The sequence below is a fragment of the Amblyomma maculatum genome, unplaced genomic scaffold, assembly GCF_055883805.1.
Source record: "Amblyomma maculatum isolate TAMU_Amacu unplaced genomic scaffold, ASM5588380v1 scaffold_13, whole genome shotgun sequence".
Taxonomy (NCBI): Eukaryota; Metazoa; Arthropoda; class Arachnida; order Ixodida; family Ixodidae; genus Amblyomma; species Amblyomma maculatum.
Window position 1 is genome coordinate 4,185,803 of NW_028146738.1, and position 16,846 is coordinate 4,202,648.

Below are 16,846 nucleotides of genomic sequence, written 5' to 3' on the forward strand. Positions count from 1 at the left end.
TTCTACATAACAAAATGCTTCAATGTCCTCGCGCCACGTGCTCGTCCAGCTGGAAAAGGGAAATAATGCCGAGGATAGTTTGTTGGACATTGTTTTAGGTGCTGACCACATATGCGGAAGCGTTTGACTGCGTAGATCACAGTAGATTGGCAAGCTGTCTAAGAAATGGGAGTTCCAATTCACCTCATCTGTCTCCTGTTGCGTTCTACCGGCCAAAGGCCGGCAGCTAGCGATGAAAACCAGGCAGATTCACAGAGCGAAAAGACGACGCTTTATTTCCGGCTCGGAAATATATAGAGAAGGAAAGAAAGGAGGGGAAAAAGGAAAGAGGGACTAGCTACGCATGCGCTGTTATCTGCAGCATTGTTGTCAGCAGCATTTCCTTCCCCTAATAGCCATAGCGCTCCACTGGCTTTCTAGTTCTTGTGGACCGGCGTAGCTCAGGAACAGGCCCTTCGGGAAGGTCGTGATCCTCGTCTGTCGGGGCCCCTAAGGTCGCAGGAGGCGATTCTGCAGGACTTGATACTTCTCTGCTTCCGTCGGTGTCTGATGAGCGTTTTCGGATCTGGTCGACATGACGTCGAACGACTCCGTCCTCAGTAGCCACAGTGACTAGACGGGCACCACTCGTCGATTTCACTTTGCCTGGTGTCCACTTTTCTCCTACGCCGTAGTTGCGCACGTAGACTGCGTCTCCCGGGGTGAAGTACCGACTGGCGGAATCAGTCTCTGAATGCTTGGGCATTTCGTAGTTCCTGGGAGGAAAACACATATCTAATTTTGTACGCAAACGGTATCCCAGAAGAAGCTCGGACGGAGTAGAGCCTGAAGCTTGTGGCGAATTTCTGTAGTTACGAAGAATTCTCGCCAGAGCAGTTGTCAACTCCACGCCCGGCATTTTCTTCAAGCCCTCCTTGACTGTTCTTATGGCCCGTTCCGCAAGACCATTGCTCTGGGGGTGATAAGGCGGGGTACGAATATGCTCGATTCCATTTTTCTGTAGGAATACCGCAAACTCTAACAAAGTAAAGGGTGTACCGTTGTCAGTAACTATGGTGCGGGGCAATCCAAACCTGCTAAACAAGGTTCTCATGCAATCGGCAGTGGCTTTAGCGGTTGCTCGAGATACTGGAATGGCTTCTATCCAATTGCTGTGTGCATCGACAATTACCAGCAACATTTTGTTTCCAATAGGCCCTGCATAGTCTGCATGCAGCCGGGACCACCTCTCTCTTGAAATCGGCCAGCTGACAGGATTCCTAGAGGGCATGGGCAAAGCCTGCACACAGTTTCGACAATTCGAGACCAATCTACAAATATCTTGATCTAAACCGGGCCACCAAAACTTAGCCCTCGCCCTTGTCTTCATGGTTGACGCACCCTGATGAGACTCATGTAGCATCGTCAACAGTTTCTCACGCGCCGCACTTGGTATCACCACACGATGCCCCCAGTACAACAGCCCCTTCTCCACAGACAACTCATGTCTCCTTTTCCGGAATTCCACCACTTCCCTGCTGTCACCTTCTACGACGGAGGGCCATCCGTTAGTCACGTACCTGCATATCTCTTGCAAAAGCCCGTCAGCTGCTGTGAGCGCTTGAATCTCTTGGTGGGAAACCGCTGGTTGGTCCCATTCGTCGATTATAAGCACCATTTCCGACAGATCCTCTGTTTTCGCTTGCGGCTCCTGCAGCGATTGAGGCAAACGGCTTAGAGCGTCAGAAATTAGCATTCGTTTTCCAGGTTTACAAATGAGCTTGTACTTGTATGCCCCTAGCAAAAGCGCCCAGAGCTGAATTCGGGCGGCAGCCATGACAGAAGTTTGACGATCCTGTCGGAGTAGACCTAATAAGGGGCGGTGGTCCGTTACAAGCGTGAACTCCCGGCCCAACAGGTAATCGCGAAATCGTGTCACGCCAAACACCAGGGCTAAAGCCTCTCGCTCAATTTGGGAGTAGTTTCTCTCAGCTGAGGTGAGTGTCCGTGATCGGAAGCCAATTGGCCTGTCTTCACCATTTATTCGGTGGAAAAGGGCAGCACCGACACCGTAAGGTGAAGCATCGCATTCCAACATCAATTCCAGCTGCGGATTAAAATACGTTAGCACTGGGGCTGAACACAAAGCATCCTTGGCCTTCTTAAATGCCGCGTCTTCTTTTTCGTGCCAAACCCATTTTTCACCTTTTTCAAGTAGGCTGTACAGGGGTGCAAGCATAGTGGAAAGATTTGGCAAAAACTTGTAAAATGTAACCATTCCCACAAAGGATCGCAACTCGGCAACATTTCGCGGTAAAGGGGCTAGCCTGATTGCATCCACATGCTTCTCGAGGGGGTGTAGCCCTTCAACATCAATACGATGACCAAGATACGTCACCGATTGTTCGCCAAACTTGCACTTGTCATAACGAAGTTTGATACCGTTCTCGTGGAAACGCTGTAGCACCGCTTGCAGATTTGCGTTATCAGCATCGCTGCTCTCGGCTACCAGGACATCGTCTAGATAAGCCTGAGTCCCTTTTAGTCCTTGCAGCACCGATTCAATCTTTCGTTGGAATATCGCTGGCGCTGATGCGATGCCAAACGGTAACCTGTTACAGCAAAAGAGCCCCTTGTGTGTGTTTATCACTGCGAATTTCCGCGAGTCTTCATCTAGCTAAGCATCGCGAAGGTCTAAAGTACTGAATTTTTTTCCTCCACATAGATTTGCAAAAATGTCGTCTATGACAGGCAAGGGGTACTGCTCAACCTCGCACACAGGGTTTAGTGTAATCTTGAAGTCCCCGCAAATGCGCACTGTTCCGTCCTTCTTCAAGACTGGCACGATGGGCGTTGCCCATTCAGAATGAGGAACTGGTGATATTATGCCAGCCGAGACTAATCTGTCAAGCTCTTTAGACACTTTATCACGAAGTGCAAAAGGAATTTTCCTTGCCTTAAAGAACTTGGGTTTTGCTCCGGCCTTGATGTGCAGTCGGGATGGCGGACCTTTCATGAGACGAGCGCCTTCAGTGAACAGGTCGCAGTTTTTCTGGAGCAGCATCGGCACGTCCTCCCTGGCTTGCTTTGATACGGAAGGCTTCGCATACATGGTCAGCACCTGAATGCGTTCGTCTGTCAGTTTTTTCAGCAGGTCACGACCGCAAAGACTGGGGCCATTGCAGTCTAAAACCGTCAGACAGCATTGTACTGTGGTACCTTCATAGGAAACTGGCATGGTCAGTGTACCGAGGAGTGGCAACTTTCCGAGATAGCATGGAAGCTGTACTTCCGACTTTTGCAGCTGCGGCCATTGATGGGAGTGCACTTGGTAAATGGTTTTGGGAATGACGCAAACAGGGGAGCCGGTATCCATATCCATCATTATTTCGATGCCATTCCATGCAAACGATTTTCTGATGGGGGGTATAAGAGAGCGCGTGGTGGTCAAGGACCAGATTTGGGACGCGCTACTATCACTCTCTTCGGTTTCTGGCGTCTGTGCTGTCAGTGCTAGCGTCTTGCTTGTCTCATTTGCCGCACACATTCGCGCTAAATGCCCTGGCCGTGCACACTTAAAACATTTGCGCTTGATTAGTCGACAAGCCTTTGTATTATCACCATGCTTACCGCAACATTTGCATTGTTGCACGCCCTGTGACTTCGTGCGCGATTCGTATTGACCAGAGAGCTTTAGCAATCTCGCTTGTTCTTGGTCAGTAACAATCCCTCGCGACTCGCGTTCAGCGTTCTCTGCGGCGAGGGCAAGAGCCTCGGCTTCTTCGAGATTCAGATTTTTCTTCGCTAACAGCTGCTTCTGCAGATTCTTGGATCTGACACCACACACAATACGGTCTCTTATCATTCTGTCTAGCAGCGTTCCAAAATTGCAATTGTGTGCCATCTGCCGTATTGCCACAATGAATGCATGTACAGATTCCCCTTCTTGCTGGTAGCGATGGAAGAACTTGAAACTTTCAGAGATTTCATTCGGTACCGGGTCGTAGTAGCTGCTTAGCGTCTCCACAACTTCTTTGTAGGTAAGGTTGTTAGGCTTTCGCGGTGCTACCTTCGCGTTCAAAATTTCTATTGTCCTTGTTCCAAGCGCCGCTACCAGCAGGGCTCTTTTCTTAGCATCGTCTATCAGATCATTCGCTTCGAAATAAGCTTGAACCTTGACACGGTACGGCTGCCACTTATCTTTTTCGTCTTCGAATTCCGGTAGCCTGTGTGCAATGGCTGATCCTTGGCGGTGGGTTCCTTCTGCGTGACTGTCGTGCTTGGGCGTATTGCTGGGTTCCTTGCTGCAGCAGAATCCTCGTCGCCACTGTTGCGTTCTACCGGCCAAAGGCCGGCAGCTACGCGATGAAAACCAGGCAGATTCACAGAGCGAAAAGACGACGCTTTATTTCCGGCTCGGAAATATATAGAGAAGGAAAGAAAGGAGGGGAAGAAGAAAAGAGGGACTAGCTACGCATGCGCTGTTATCTGCAGCATTGTTGTCAGCAGCAGTTTCCTCAGGAACCTGTATGAAGGGCAAGAGGCCACAGTCAGAACGGGGCATGGTCTTACTGATTGGTTTCCGATTGAGAAAGGAGTGAGACAGGGCTGCCTACTGTCGTCCTGCCAATTTAACCTATATGCTGAGTGCATCATGAGGAAGGCCGGTCTGGACGACTCCTCAGCTGGAGTGAAGATTGCTGGAAAACGTATCAACAACCTTAGATATGCGGATAATACCACTTTAATGGCCGAAAGTGAAGTGGAACTCAAAAGACTTCTGATGCGCGTACAAGAAGAGAGTGAGAAGTATGGGCTTAAACTGAACATTAAAAAAAAAGATCATGGTGTCTTGCCCTATCAAGTCCTGGAGCATCAAGGGACAAGAAGTGGAAGCTGTGACAAATTTTCTCTTCTTGGGCTACAAAATTACCCCGGAAGGAGACTGCAGCCATGAAATTAGGAGACGCCTGCTTCTGAGAAAGAGAGCCATGGCTAGCCTTGACCGCCTAGTAAAGAGCAGAGACATTACACTACTAACCAAGATCCGTATAACTCGTGCTATGGTCTTTCCAGTTTAGGTGTATGGATGCGAGCGTTGGACTGTGAAGAAGGTTGACCGCCGAAGAATTGACGCGTTTGAATTGTGGTGCTGGCGGAGATTCTTGAGAGTGCCTTGAACGGCCAGAAGATCAAATCAGTCGATATTGTCGACCATAAACCCTGAGTGCTCATTGGAGGGTCAAATTCTAAAGTTAAAGCTCAGCTACTTTGGCCATCTGATGAGAAGAGAGGAGTCGCTGGAGAAGCATTTGATGTTGGGAAAGGTTGAGGGTCACCGGAGAAGGGGCAGGCAGCGAACGCTATGGTTGGATGGCATCCTGGAGGCGCTACAGATGAAGTTATGTGATGTTAGGAAGATAGTGGGAGTCCGGAAAGCATGGCGTGATATGGTCCATAGGGTCGCAAAGAGTCGGACACGACTGAACGACTGAACTGAACTGGACATTTCTTGCAGCTGCGGCTCGGTTGCGTGCGTCCTTGGCTACGATATCGGTTGCTCGATCGCCCCAGAGAAGGGGTAGGAAACGCAAACATATCAACAGAATGAATGCGCTACGCATGGCGAGGAACGTGTAGTCGCGATTGAAAATATGGGTGTCTACTGCAGCTGTCTCCATTGAAGGCAAATACTTCCATGGGTAATTTCCGTTACACGCAGGTATTCGAATCTTTTAGTGCACAAACCCTTTATAACCTAATTTCGCGTAGCATATGGAAAGACCAAATACGTTTTAGCAGCCGTACAATCCCCGTCGGTCAGTCTGAGAGTAGGGAGCATTGATAAGCTTCGAGTAAGCTCTGTCGGTAGTTCTGTAACTTGGTTTTTAAGGCTTAACAAATTATTTGAATGCTCATTATTTTGTTCTACGGTTTGTTTTGAAACAAACGATAAGATCAATACAAAATTATCTTGTATGCAATACAATGCACCGTCTCCGATTTTTCAACGTTATGCAGGCTGCAAGGACTTCTAAGTAGCATTTCCTCTTTCAAATCATGCGAGTACCCGACGAAAGTTCCTGTAAAGAACATAGTAGGAGTGCCTGTGTTTAAATTTCCACTCATTTATGATAACGGAGTACCGCAGCCGAGGCGCCCCTGCACGGAGAAGTCTGCTGAATTCAGATGTTCCTCCTAGCTGATGCAAGCATAGGGCCTTGGCTGTTACAGCGATGGCGGTGCTAGCAGCAGTTCCTGAAATGATTTGTGGGGTAATTACTAACCTATTCAGTCATAATCATAGGTCTTTCTTTCGAAAACGTTATACCCAAGCTCTCACGCATGCTTGTGGGGGTTGGCTAAAGAATGTCCGAGCTTTCATTATTTGTTTGCCACCAGCAAAATCTTCCGAAGTTTGCATTCTATTGTCAGCAAAACAAAGCCACCACACCAGCAGCGGCCTCGAATGCCAGCGGCGACACGCTCTCAGCTGCGCTCATCGATGACAGGAGGTGCGCTGCAGCTTTTAGACAGATATAGCAAGGGTGTATTATAGAAATGTCCTCGCGAACCAGGTTTGTGGTCGGATATTGGTTGTATGTGCGCTGTCAGTAGTTGTCACGTTAGGTCCGGCCACATAGTTAAATGCTGCTAGAAGTTAGGACCATACGACGCCGAAAATGCAAAACGTGACTTCGGCTAAGCTAATTTTCGGAGTGGCTGTAAATTATGCACGACGCGGTAGTTTTGTATTGCCCTCATGCACTCCTTTTTGTCCTTCCAATTTTCTTCTCCGCTGGTAGCAGCCGAATAACTCCTACACCCGCTTCTGACTTCCCTCTACTGCCTTTTTGGCTGAAGGTGCTACTTTTCAGCAGTTCATACCAGGTGTCTTATCATGCATTGATTTGCTGTGTACCACCAGTAAAACACTGCGTGATTGGAGCAGTAGTGAACTTGAATGAAGTGATTTATAAAATATTATTATTATTATTATTCAGTGTTTAAAATAGCGTCCAGGGATATTTGATGAAACCGAGAAGTTATTCGAATTGCGTCAATCTGTCTGACTTCCTCGATTTTCTCAGTAACTTTAACTGTATTGGACAAAAGGACAATTTTAAATACTGTTAAGTGAGTGACTTTAGCAGAAATAACCCTGATAGATTCTGTACTACCATAATATGATCGAAGCAATCTGCACCACTGTATTAATGCGCTCCACTGAAGATCCCCAGTCGACGAGTGGTGGCGCAGTGGTTAGGGCGCTCTACTGATGCACGCAGAGGTACAGGATCGAATCCCGGCCGTGGCTACCGCTTTTAGGTGGACGCTAAAAGCAATACGCCCGTATGCTGTACGATATCAGTGCACGTTAATTAACCCTGGTGGTCGGAACTTCCGGAACCCTACACCTAGGCGCCTCTCATAGCCTGAGCCACTTTGGGACATTGGACTTTCACTTAAATTTCATGAATATTTTTGCACTCGAGAATATATCTAGTAAAATTGTTTAACCCGATTAGTTGTTTTCATTTTCTTATTCGAATTTTGAAGCATCTGGGGCTCTTTCTTCCTAGTCTTGTCCGACAATCCATTTATCTGAACTGACTCACCTTTGTCACTTTCATCTGGCTCTGAATAATTACAACACAATTTTTTCTCCCGTCAAATGTTGCACGCACTTGGCACGCTCATTCTCTATGGGTCAAATTCTGTGGAGGAAAAGGCGACTTGGTGATTGTGCTGATGATCATGCCGATATAGAAAGATTATCCCCAAACGTTATCTAATATTTACACTCAAAATTATATGCGTTCATGTGTCCTTTCTATAGATGGCGTGACATCCTCGCAATATTTTCTTTACACGAATAGTAACTTGAGCAGAAGAGCAGCAGAGAGTGAAGTAAAAATTCAACCCAAGTATGCTATGTAGTTGCAGGTGCTGTGCATGTGTGGTCACCTGATTGCTTATTTATTTTTTATTTATTTATTTACTCAATTCTCAAGGCCTGAGCCCAAGCAGAAGGGACACTAAATAGAAAAATAATTTGACAGCGATCATTTACAAACATGCAAAAACCATTGCACTCGAATGAAACATGGAGCTGCAGAACTTATACAGTAATGACACAGGAAAGCATACAGAACGGGCAGAAAAACGCTATGAAGAAAAACGCAAATTACAAGCAGCATAAAAAAAGCATTAAATGCCAACTATGCGCTGTTCAGGATGTATTCTTCAACCGTGTTCAAAGACTGAATGCAGTTATTGGGCAGCGTGTTCCAATCCAATATAGTTTGGGGGAGAAAGGAGTTCTGGAATTAGGCATTCCTCGCGAAGTAAGGTATTAATGAAAGCTAATGATTATGACGGGTCTGCCGCGTACTGAGCGAAATTATTTATAGATTTGGGTGTAAGGAAAGTTTGCAATTCAGTAACAAATGCAAACATTTCAGACGCGAGGAATTTTGGCTTGATTTGAACGTGTGATTATTGTTGGACTATATCAGAGCAGATATGAAATCCTTAAAATCGTATGCAGAGTGAATAAACCGGAAAAACTCGGCGCTGACCTCTTTCTATTGTGTAAATGTTAGTTTTGTGAATGGGTTCCAAATTATGCATGCATATTTTAGTTTCAGACGAATGAGAGATGTATATGCTAGGTATTTGACCTGCATCGCTGCGTCCTTAAGCTTGTGCCGTAATAAGTAGAGTTTGCGGAATTCTGAGGTGGAAATATTGTTAATGAGTGTTTTTTAGTTCAGTTCATTTGCTATAGTTACTCCTAGGTATTTAATTTCATTGGTTTTAGCGAGATAAAAGTCCCGGACTGTATACGCGAACTGAAGTGGACATTTCTTCCAAGAAACGTGAAGAAATACAGATTTCGTGCAGTTACTTTTCATGTCCCACTTCATCGTCCAGTCGCTGAAGGAATTCGCGGCCGAGTTGTAGGCAGGCTGGTCTTTTTCTGAGTTGATTTTGCTAAAAAGGACACAATCACCTGCAAATAACCGAATTTTACTGGCTCGTTTAAACGTCTACAATATCGTTACAAAATGTTAGGGAAAGGAGAGGCCCAGAGACACTTCCCTGAGGTGCAGCTGATGTGACTAGTTTATTACGTCAGCAGTAAATGTCAATTGTTACAGATGAGTGCGATGGTAAAGATAAGCGGAGACCAAGGCCATTATAAAGTCATGAAGATGAATTGCTTGTAGTTTCAGAACTAGTTTATCGTGACGCACACGGTCGAAAGTCTAAAAATATGAAATCACCTGACCGGCTTTGTCAGTCGCAGAGCTGAGGAAATGAGCAGTGACTACTGAGTGACAGATATCCCGGGAGGGCCCGTAAAAGGATTTTAAGGCCAACGGCTACACAAAGACTCGATGTCCATCTCGGTTCACCCATCTGAAATGAGAAGCCCGTTTTGCAAGTACCTGCCAAGTCACATGGTTTCTTGAGGTCGCACAACGTACGGACAAATCAGCATGCTGCTATGTGACGCAATAACTGCCACCTAACATAGCAGCGCTTGTGGTTTTATCCCCACACCACCGGCAATGCTGTCAGCGGCAAATGTCTACAGACTGGGACATTTCACTCTATCCAGATAAAAAAAAAACATCGAAATCAGGAGATGCCCACCTGCCAACAGTGGAACGTTATATACTAACCAATAAATTAAGAATCCTTGAAAAAAAAAAAACTATTCCCTACTAGGTGACAAGGTCCCGTTTGCAACAGTGCTATATATTCGAGCGAGCAAAAAATAAGCAGGAAAAAAGAATAAGCAGAGAATTTCGCAACAATCTCGAGCAGGCTACTAACGGCCGTCATTTACATAAATATAATATATTTGGAAAAGGTAAAATAAATGCCGGTCTCGTGGAATGACCAGAACTGCACTAGTAATCCTGCATCAGAGGGACGAACATGAGCTGCCTAGCATATACTTGGAGAGATCTGTTTTGTAATAAGCTATCATGAGCAAAACTATTCACAGAAGACCCTAGCAAAATGAAATTTACGGACAACATATTACTATTCGTATCTTTGGCCGGATATATTTTTATATTTTTTAACTAGATAATAGTAAATGGTTCGTATCTATTTTTATTATTTGCCTGTTATCGGTCACAAAATATCTGGCGCTGCTCTGAGAGTGCACAATTTTTTACCACACAAAACCTGCTAAGAAACAAAGTAGTATGCGTGGGATGATCCGTCTGCGGCCTGTCTCTCATGGGACAGCATAGGCAACATCAATCTGAGCCAGATTTTGAGAAGGCGCAGAAAAGGTTTCGGCTAAAAAAGCCTGGCGTATGCTCTTCAATCAATCAACTGCTGGAGAAGCGAGTAGAGCCTCCCTTCGGCGAGTATAAGAAGTGAGGTGGCCTGTCTGGAACAATGGGCCAGGGCGCACTTCAGAGATCAATGGCAGTTAAATAGGTTTCCAGGGTCGCTGTTGTCCAGGTTCGGGCTTGTTGAGTAGGACCTTCACAACTTCCGTCCGAGACTTAAAACCGAGCGATTTGCTTTTGTCACTGCTTCTACTCCTCACAGACCTGAAGTAGCATTTCATCAGGAACACATTTGAAATTTCCGACTTGAAACTCCTATTCAAACTCGGGTGTGATGAATGGTGCAGCGGAAGTTCATTGTTCGTAGTCATCGAAGTCAGTGAACCATGTGCCAGCAGCGCCGCAGGTTAATCAGCCGAAAATATTTATGAGTTAACCAGTCAGAGACGATCATTGCTACAGGCATATTTCCTTTTTCTTTTTGTCTCTGAAGCAATGCGCGCTTATCAAAAGAAAATTTAATCGGTGCCGGTCCGCTTCACAGAAGCGAGGTGTCGGGCTATAGTGCTCCATATATCATAAAAACTGTGCAATTTACTATAGGACAGGCACAAGCACTGTAAAATGCGCAGAGCATGTGGTCGTTTTTTTTTTGATGGAAGCGAAACCTTAGTAGCCTGAATAGTTGCCAATGCCAGTGTCTGTTATAAGGTGGCGTGTAAAAGAGCCTTAGTTGCTAAAGGATCCGTTCAAGCAAAAAGCAAACCCTCTCTGGTGCAAAGCCTAAATCATAGCGAGTTCTTTTTTTTTCTTTGGGGGACGGGGGGGGGGGGGGGGGAGGCTGCACTGGTTATTTTTCTCCCGCTGAACATTTCACGAAAAACCCTCGGCTGACTAATCGAGACTTGGCTCACTGGTTGTTTTTAGTTCAAAGGATGACTCCATACATTAAAATAAAAATTAGGGGGATGCCTTTTCAACCTGCATTCTTTATATGTTCCGTGTCCATATTATTACTGTAACATCAACGCACATACTAAAAGCATGTTAGAACATCATTCGCACTACCACACGTTCATTAAGTGCTCCTCTAACCAGTTTGTTGCCACAGCCCTTAGTGCTGTAGGCGTTGCGTGCCCCCTATCATGAGGAGTGCTTGGGCTCGAACCCTGAAGCCGACAAATTCGTTTCAATGAGTCATGTATTTTTTTCCGCAGATGTTTATGTTGCGGTTTTGAATTAAGGTTTACGCCGAAGTCTTTTCGGCTGAACGACCTTAAAATGATACCATGCAGCCAATGAAATTTCCGTGGCCGCATCCCGTGCAGCATAACGGGCTAAGGTTGCCGACAAGCGTATACTTTAATTCGTTCAAGGCTTCCCCCATAGTGCAGGCTATGTTCAGAAAATCTATGAGCAATAGAAGACCGACGTCGCAGCCACGCGTCACAAAATGTGTAAACGTCAGCTGCTTGTACTTAATTTTTATTTTGCCGCGCAAGTACCGGGACCTTTAAATTAGGTCAGTTTATTTCCAAATTGCGCCCATTTGCACTCTTGACAAGAGGGTCTGCCCGAAAACTTCAGTGACCTTTCTGTGCCAACGCATTCAAGGTATTCACACTAGGAGGCTTTCACGATAAAGCACATGGTTGTCGCTGGTCGGTCGACTTACATCTCTTCCAGGATTGCCGTTTACCCTCCCAGGTAGCCTCGACCGAGACTGACATCGGGAGAGGTGGCAGTGTCCGTCACCGCCTCCATGTGGTCCGCATTTGCTATCAGCGTGTCGGATCGAGATGATGAAGGCCTGACCGAGCTCGATGTCCGGTGGCTCCCTCGTTGACCGCTTCGCAAAGCACGCGATGTGGCCGGAGTCCCAATGGCAGCAAGCCGATCTCTTGCACACCACGCCACGCCACCAGGATGGAGTCAGAGCCGCCGCCAGTGTACCATATTTAAAAGGATGACCTGGAAGAGTCTAGGAGGCGCGGCCCATGACTACTGATGGCGTAACAGAGAATGCTGGCTGTAGTGACCACGTTCAAATCGCCGACTGCTGGCGCATGGAGGCTGTACGCATGACCACAAGCAGTTCGATTTTGTTCTTTGCCTCCTCTTCTTCCCGGCGCCCGCGGTAAGAATAACACAATTGCATTCCAGCGGGCGCATCTCTTCGTGCTCGGTACTGGGACCCACTCGTTGCTCTTCGGGCAATGAAAATGTTTCGAATAACAACTACTTGCTCGAAGCGCTATTACGCGCCTGACACAATCGATGCTCCCGCAGAAATGAGCACGTTATGAGTAGGGACAGATTTTGCAGGCACTGGAAAATTGAAACTATGTGGTTACTAAATTTTTTGAGGATACGCATTATACTTTATACTCTTGCCACAAATTTCTACAATATTAGAATTCTATAGGCATCGCAATAATCGCCGGGATAAATTGCGGGAAATATTTTGTCAGGGTGCCTGCGGTAGTGTTCCTGAGGTTTATATCAATCAGAGTCGCGGTACTTGGCAAGTGAAGCTAATCGCAGTTAATATGTTAAAATTTGATTTCGAAGCTTAATAGCAAGTAGATAGCACTCACCCTTTCCTAAAGCAATATGGGAGATCAGAGGAGGTTGAATGAAAACACCAGTTTCGTTCACCCGGTTCCGGGGCCTGCTATGCGGGAGGTGTAAGCGTTGGGAGGCAATGTTCTTGGAGAACAGATTGTATTGGCAGATATTACATAGAATTCCCAACTGATTGGTTTGATATAAAAAAATATGGAGGGATGGAGACGAGCTGTACGGGTAGCAAAGCTTGAAAATAAGATGGAGAAGTACGTTTTCGCCATTCTCTAGACCAGCGCACACGAGATGGTCGCACTGGCAGGGTGCGAAGCACACCAAAATGATGGGGACTTTTGCCTTAACACAAAGAGGCCCTCAGAAGCGTTTCAAATGCAGAAAACGTGAAGCAAGAGCCCCTCCCCCCCCCCCCCCCCTTCCCGGTTCGCCTTTAAAAACGTAAAAAATATATTTGAGGCCGTTGAGATGGGTTAAGAGTGGGTATTTGCAAAAGGAAAAAGCAGGCAGGAGACAACGCAGTAGGTGACTATGGCATTTGCTCAAGGAACAGCAGGGGGGAGTTACTAGTTGAGTTTGCAGAGCGCAATAACTTACGAATCATGAATACCTTCTTCAGCAAACGGAAGAACCGGAAATGGACATGGGAAAGTCCGAACGGGGAGACTAAAAATGAAATCGACTTCATAATGTGTTCAACCCCCGCCATTATGCAAGATGTAGAGGTAATCTGGAAAGTGCGATGCAGTGACCACAGGATGGTGAGGTCCCGAATTAGCCTAAATCTGAAGAAGGAACGCAACAGATTAGTAAGAAAGAAACCCATCAACGAATTAGCGGTGAGAGAGAGGGCAGAAGAGTTCAGGATCTCGCTACAGAATAGGTATTCAGCTCTAACCGAGGATGGCGACATTACCCTAGAAGCAAGGAACAATAATTTCAGAGATATCAATACTGAGTGCGCGCTAGAAGTAGGCGGTAGGGTAGTTAGAGAGGATACCGGTAAGCTGTTTAAGGAGACGAAAGATTTGATTAAGAAACGCCAGAGTATGAAAGCTTCCAATCCAACAGACCGGATCAAATTGGCCGAGATATCAAAGCTAATCAATAAGCGCAAGGTGGCCGATATAAGGAAGTACAACATGGAGAAAATTGGGCATGCTGTATAGAACGCGGGAAGCCTTAAAGCGGTAAAGAAGAAATTGGGCATTATCAAAAACCAGATGTATGCGATAAGGGACAAGGCGGGCAACGTCATCCCGAATATGGTTATGATAGCCAAAGTATCCGAGGAGTTCTATACAAATCTCTCCAGTAGCCAAAGTAGTAAGGACCGTAATGAGATTGGCGGTAGGGAAAAACAGTCAGACGTCCCACCAGTGACGAAGGACGAGGTCAAGAAAGCGTTAGAAACTATGAAAAGGGGGAAATCAGCTGGAGAGGATCAGATAACAACGGATTTGCTGAAGGACGGGGGGATATTGTGTTAGAAAAACTGGCCACCCTGTATACGCAGTGCCTGGTGTCATCGACGGTACCGGAATATGGAAGAATGCAAACATAATCCTCCTTCATAAGAAAGGGGACTCTAAAGACCTTAAAAATTACAGACCAATCAGCTTACTGTCTGTTACGTATAAGGTATTTACTAAGGTAATCGCTAATAGAATCAGGACAACCTTAGACTTCAATCAAATAAAGGATCAAGCAGGGTTTCGGAAACGGTACTCTACTATCGATCTTATCCATACAATTAATCAGGTGATAGAAAAATTCTCGGAATATAACCAGCCCTTATACATAGCATTCATTGATTACGAAAAAGCATTTGACTCAGTTAAAACCTCGGCGGTGATGGAGGCATTGCGAAATCAGGGTGTAGACGAGCCGTACGTGAAAGTGCTGGAAGTTATATACAGTGGCTGCACAGCAACCATAGTTCTGAATAAAGAAAGTAACAAAATTCCCATAAAGAAAGTTGTTAGGCAAGGAGACACAATCTCCCCAGTACTATTCACAGCTTGCTTATAGGAAGTATTCAGAGAGTTGGAATGGGAGCAGTTAGGGATAAGGGTAGATGGAGAATACCTTAGTATTCTGCGATTTGCTGATGACATTGCCTTGCTAAGCAACTCGGGAGATGAACCGCAAAAATGATTGATGACCTAGACAGGAAAAGCAGAAAGGTAGGCTTGAAAATCAATATGCAGAAGACTAAGATAATGTTCAACAGCCTCGGGAAGGAACAGCAGTTTACATTAGGTAGCGAAGTACTGGAAGTAGTAGGCGAATATGTCTACTTAGGACAGGTAGTAACCGCAGATCCGGACCATGAAAAGGAAATAACAAGACGAATAAGATTGGGATGGAGCGCATTTGGCAAGCACTCGCAGATTATGTCTAGCAGCTTACCGGTATCGCTAAAGAGGAAAGTATATAACAGTTGCATCTTACCTGTACTCAACTATGGCGCTGAAACGTGGAGGCTAACCAAGAGAGTTCTACTTAAGTTGGGGACAACCCAGAAGGCTATGGAATGAAAAATGGTAGGGGTAACATTAAGAGATAGGAAGCGTGCAGAGTGGGTCAGAGAAATAACTCAGGTTACCGACATTCTAGTGGAAATTAAGAAGAAATGGACATGGGCAGGACATGTAGTGCGAAGACAGGATAACCGATGGGCGCTTAGGGTAACAAACTGGATTCCAAGGGAAGGAAAGAGTAGCAGGGGCGGCAGAAAGTTAGGTGGGCGGATGAGGTTAAGAAGTTCGCAGGGGTCAAGTGGATGCAGTTAGCACAGACCCGGGTTAAGTGGAGAAATATGGGAGAGGCCTTCGCCCTGCAGTGGGCATAGTCAGGCTGATGATGATAATGATGATTTGCAATATATATATATATATATATATATATATATATATATATATATATATATATATATATATATATATATATATATATATATATATATATATATATATATATATATATATATGTATATATATATATATATATACTGTCTATGTTAATTGGTATCAGAGTTCCTCCTGGTGTGGTATTTAACTAAAAGAGTGCATCGGATGTCCTTATTGGAGTGCTACTCATACGAAAGTGCAACATCTTGATAAAGTGCTGGGCTAAATGAATTTTCCACTCTTGAAATACCATCTGAATATGTCGATTGGAGATGCGTTTTTAACAGTTGCTCGCGAGGATAATTATTGTCGGACTGATTTTATTTGAAGAACCGGGCAAGTATTGCAGCCTCGAACTGGTGGCACTTATCAAATAATCGCGATTGCAAAATATATTAATCTAGGCGAATGCGACCCATGAAAGAAAATAAAGAATTTGACATCAGTGTTGTCTTCTTCTGCTCGTTCAATGAATTTCGTAAAGATTAACACTGAAGCGTCAATTACTCAATGGACTCCGTAATGCGCTTCTTCATTATCTCCATTGACACTCTAGACAAAACTATTTCAGTACTGGGTTTGACTGTGCACTTTTTAAGGCAACATAACAAGCCCTAGACATCTGAATATTACATTTCACACGTAGCCCTTGTCATGTTTCAGAGAGATCGAGACTCGGCTTACATCTCATAATGAACTGATCATGTGTGGCAAAATTATTACAAAACAACCATTTTTTCACCAGCTTGGTTCCAAAAACTACTCAGTCACTCATGACGAAATCCTCACTATCGGTATAGGAAAAATGTTTTATGCCGAAGCAGTGATTGAAAGGCGTCAACGGTACATATGCAATATCCACCTGCTATGAAGTTTTAAAGTACAATTCCACAAAGCGTTCGGTTTTTGTGGTGACCAAGCGCAGAAACATATAAGTACGCCATACCAAGGTCAACGACGATGAAATAATAAATGTTCATAACGAGGCCGATGTCGAATGAATAGAAGAGAAATATTCACATTACGCATGGAAGGAGAAGGAGGAAGATGAGGAGG

The 16,846-nt window shown here is 45.3% G+C and overlaps 1 protein-coding gene across 1 annotated transcript; it reads right to left on the reverse strand.

Moving 5' to 3' along the window:
- Window positions 1-1,988: 1,988 nt before the first annotated feature.
- On the reverse strand, window positions 1,989-12,062 carry LOC146172117 (uncharacterized). The gene is made up of 2 exons (XM_084585970.1): window positions 11,998-12,062; window positions 1,989-4,382 (listed from the first exon to the last, which is right to left on the reverse strand). Exons 1-2 carry the CDS (start codon window positions 12,060-12,062, stop codon window positions 2,657-2,659), a joined length of 1,791 nt encoding a protein of 596 aa, XP_084442096.1. The 3' UTR covers window positions 1,989-2,656.
- Window positions 12,063-16,846: the final 4,784 nt, after the last annotated feature.

Bases quoted from the DNA above. Each gene is read 5' to 3' on its own strand.
- LOC146172117 (XM_084585970.1), bottom strand. From the start codon at position 12,062: ATGGAGGCGGTGACGGACACTGCCACCTCTCCCGATGTCAGTCTCGGT. The intron at 4,383-11,997 runs GTAAACGGCAAT...CCGGAAATAAAG, and splicing joins GGTCGAGGCTACCTGGGAGG to CGTCGTCTTTTCGCTCTGTG.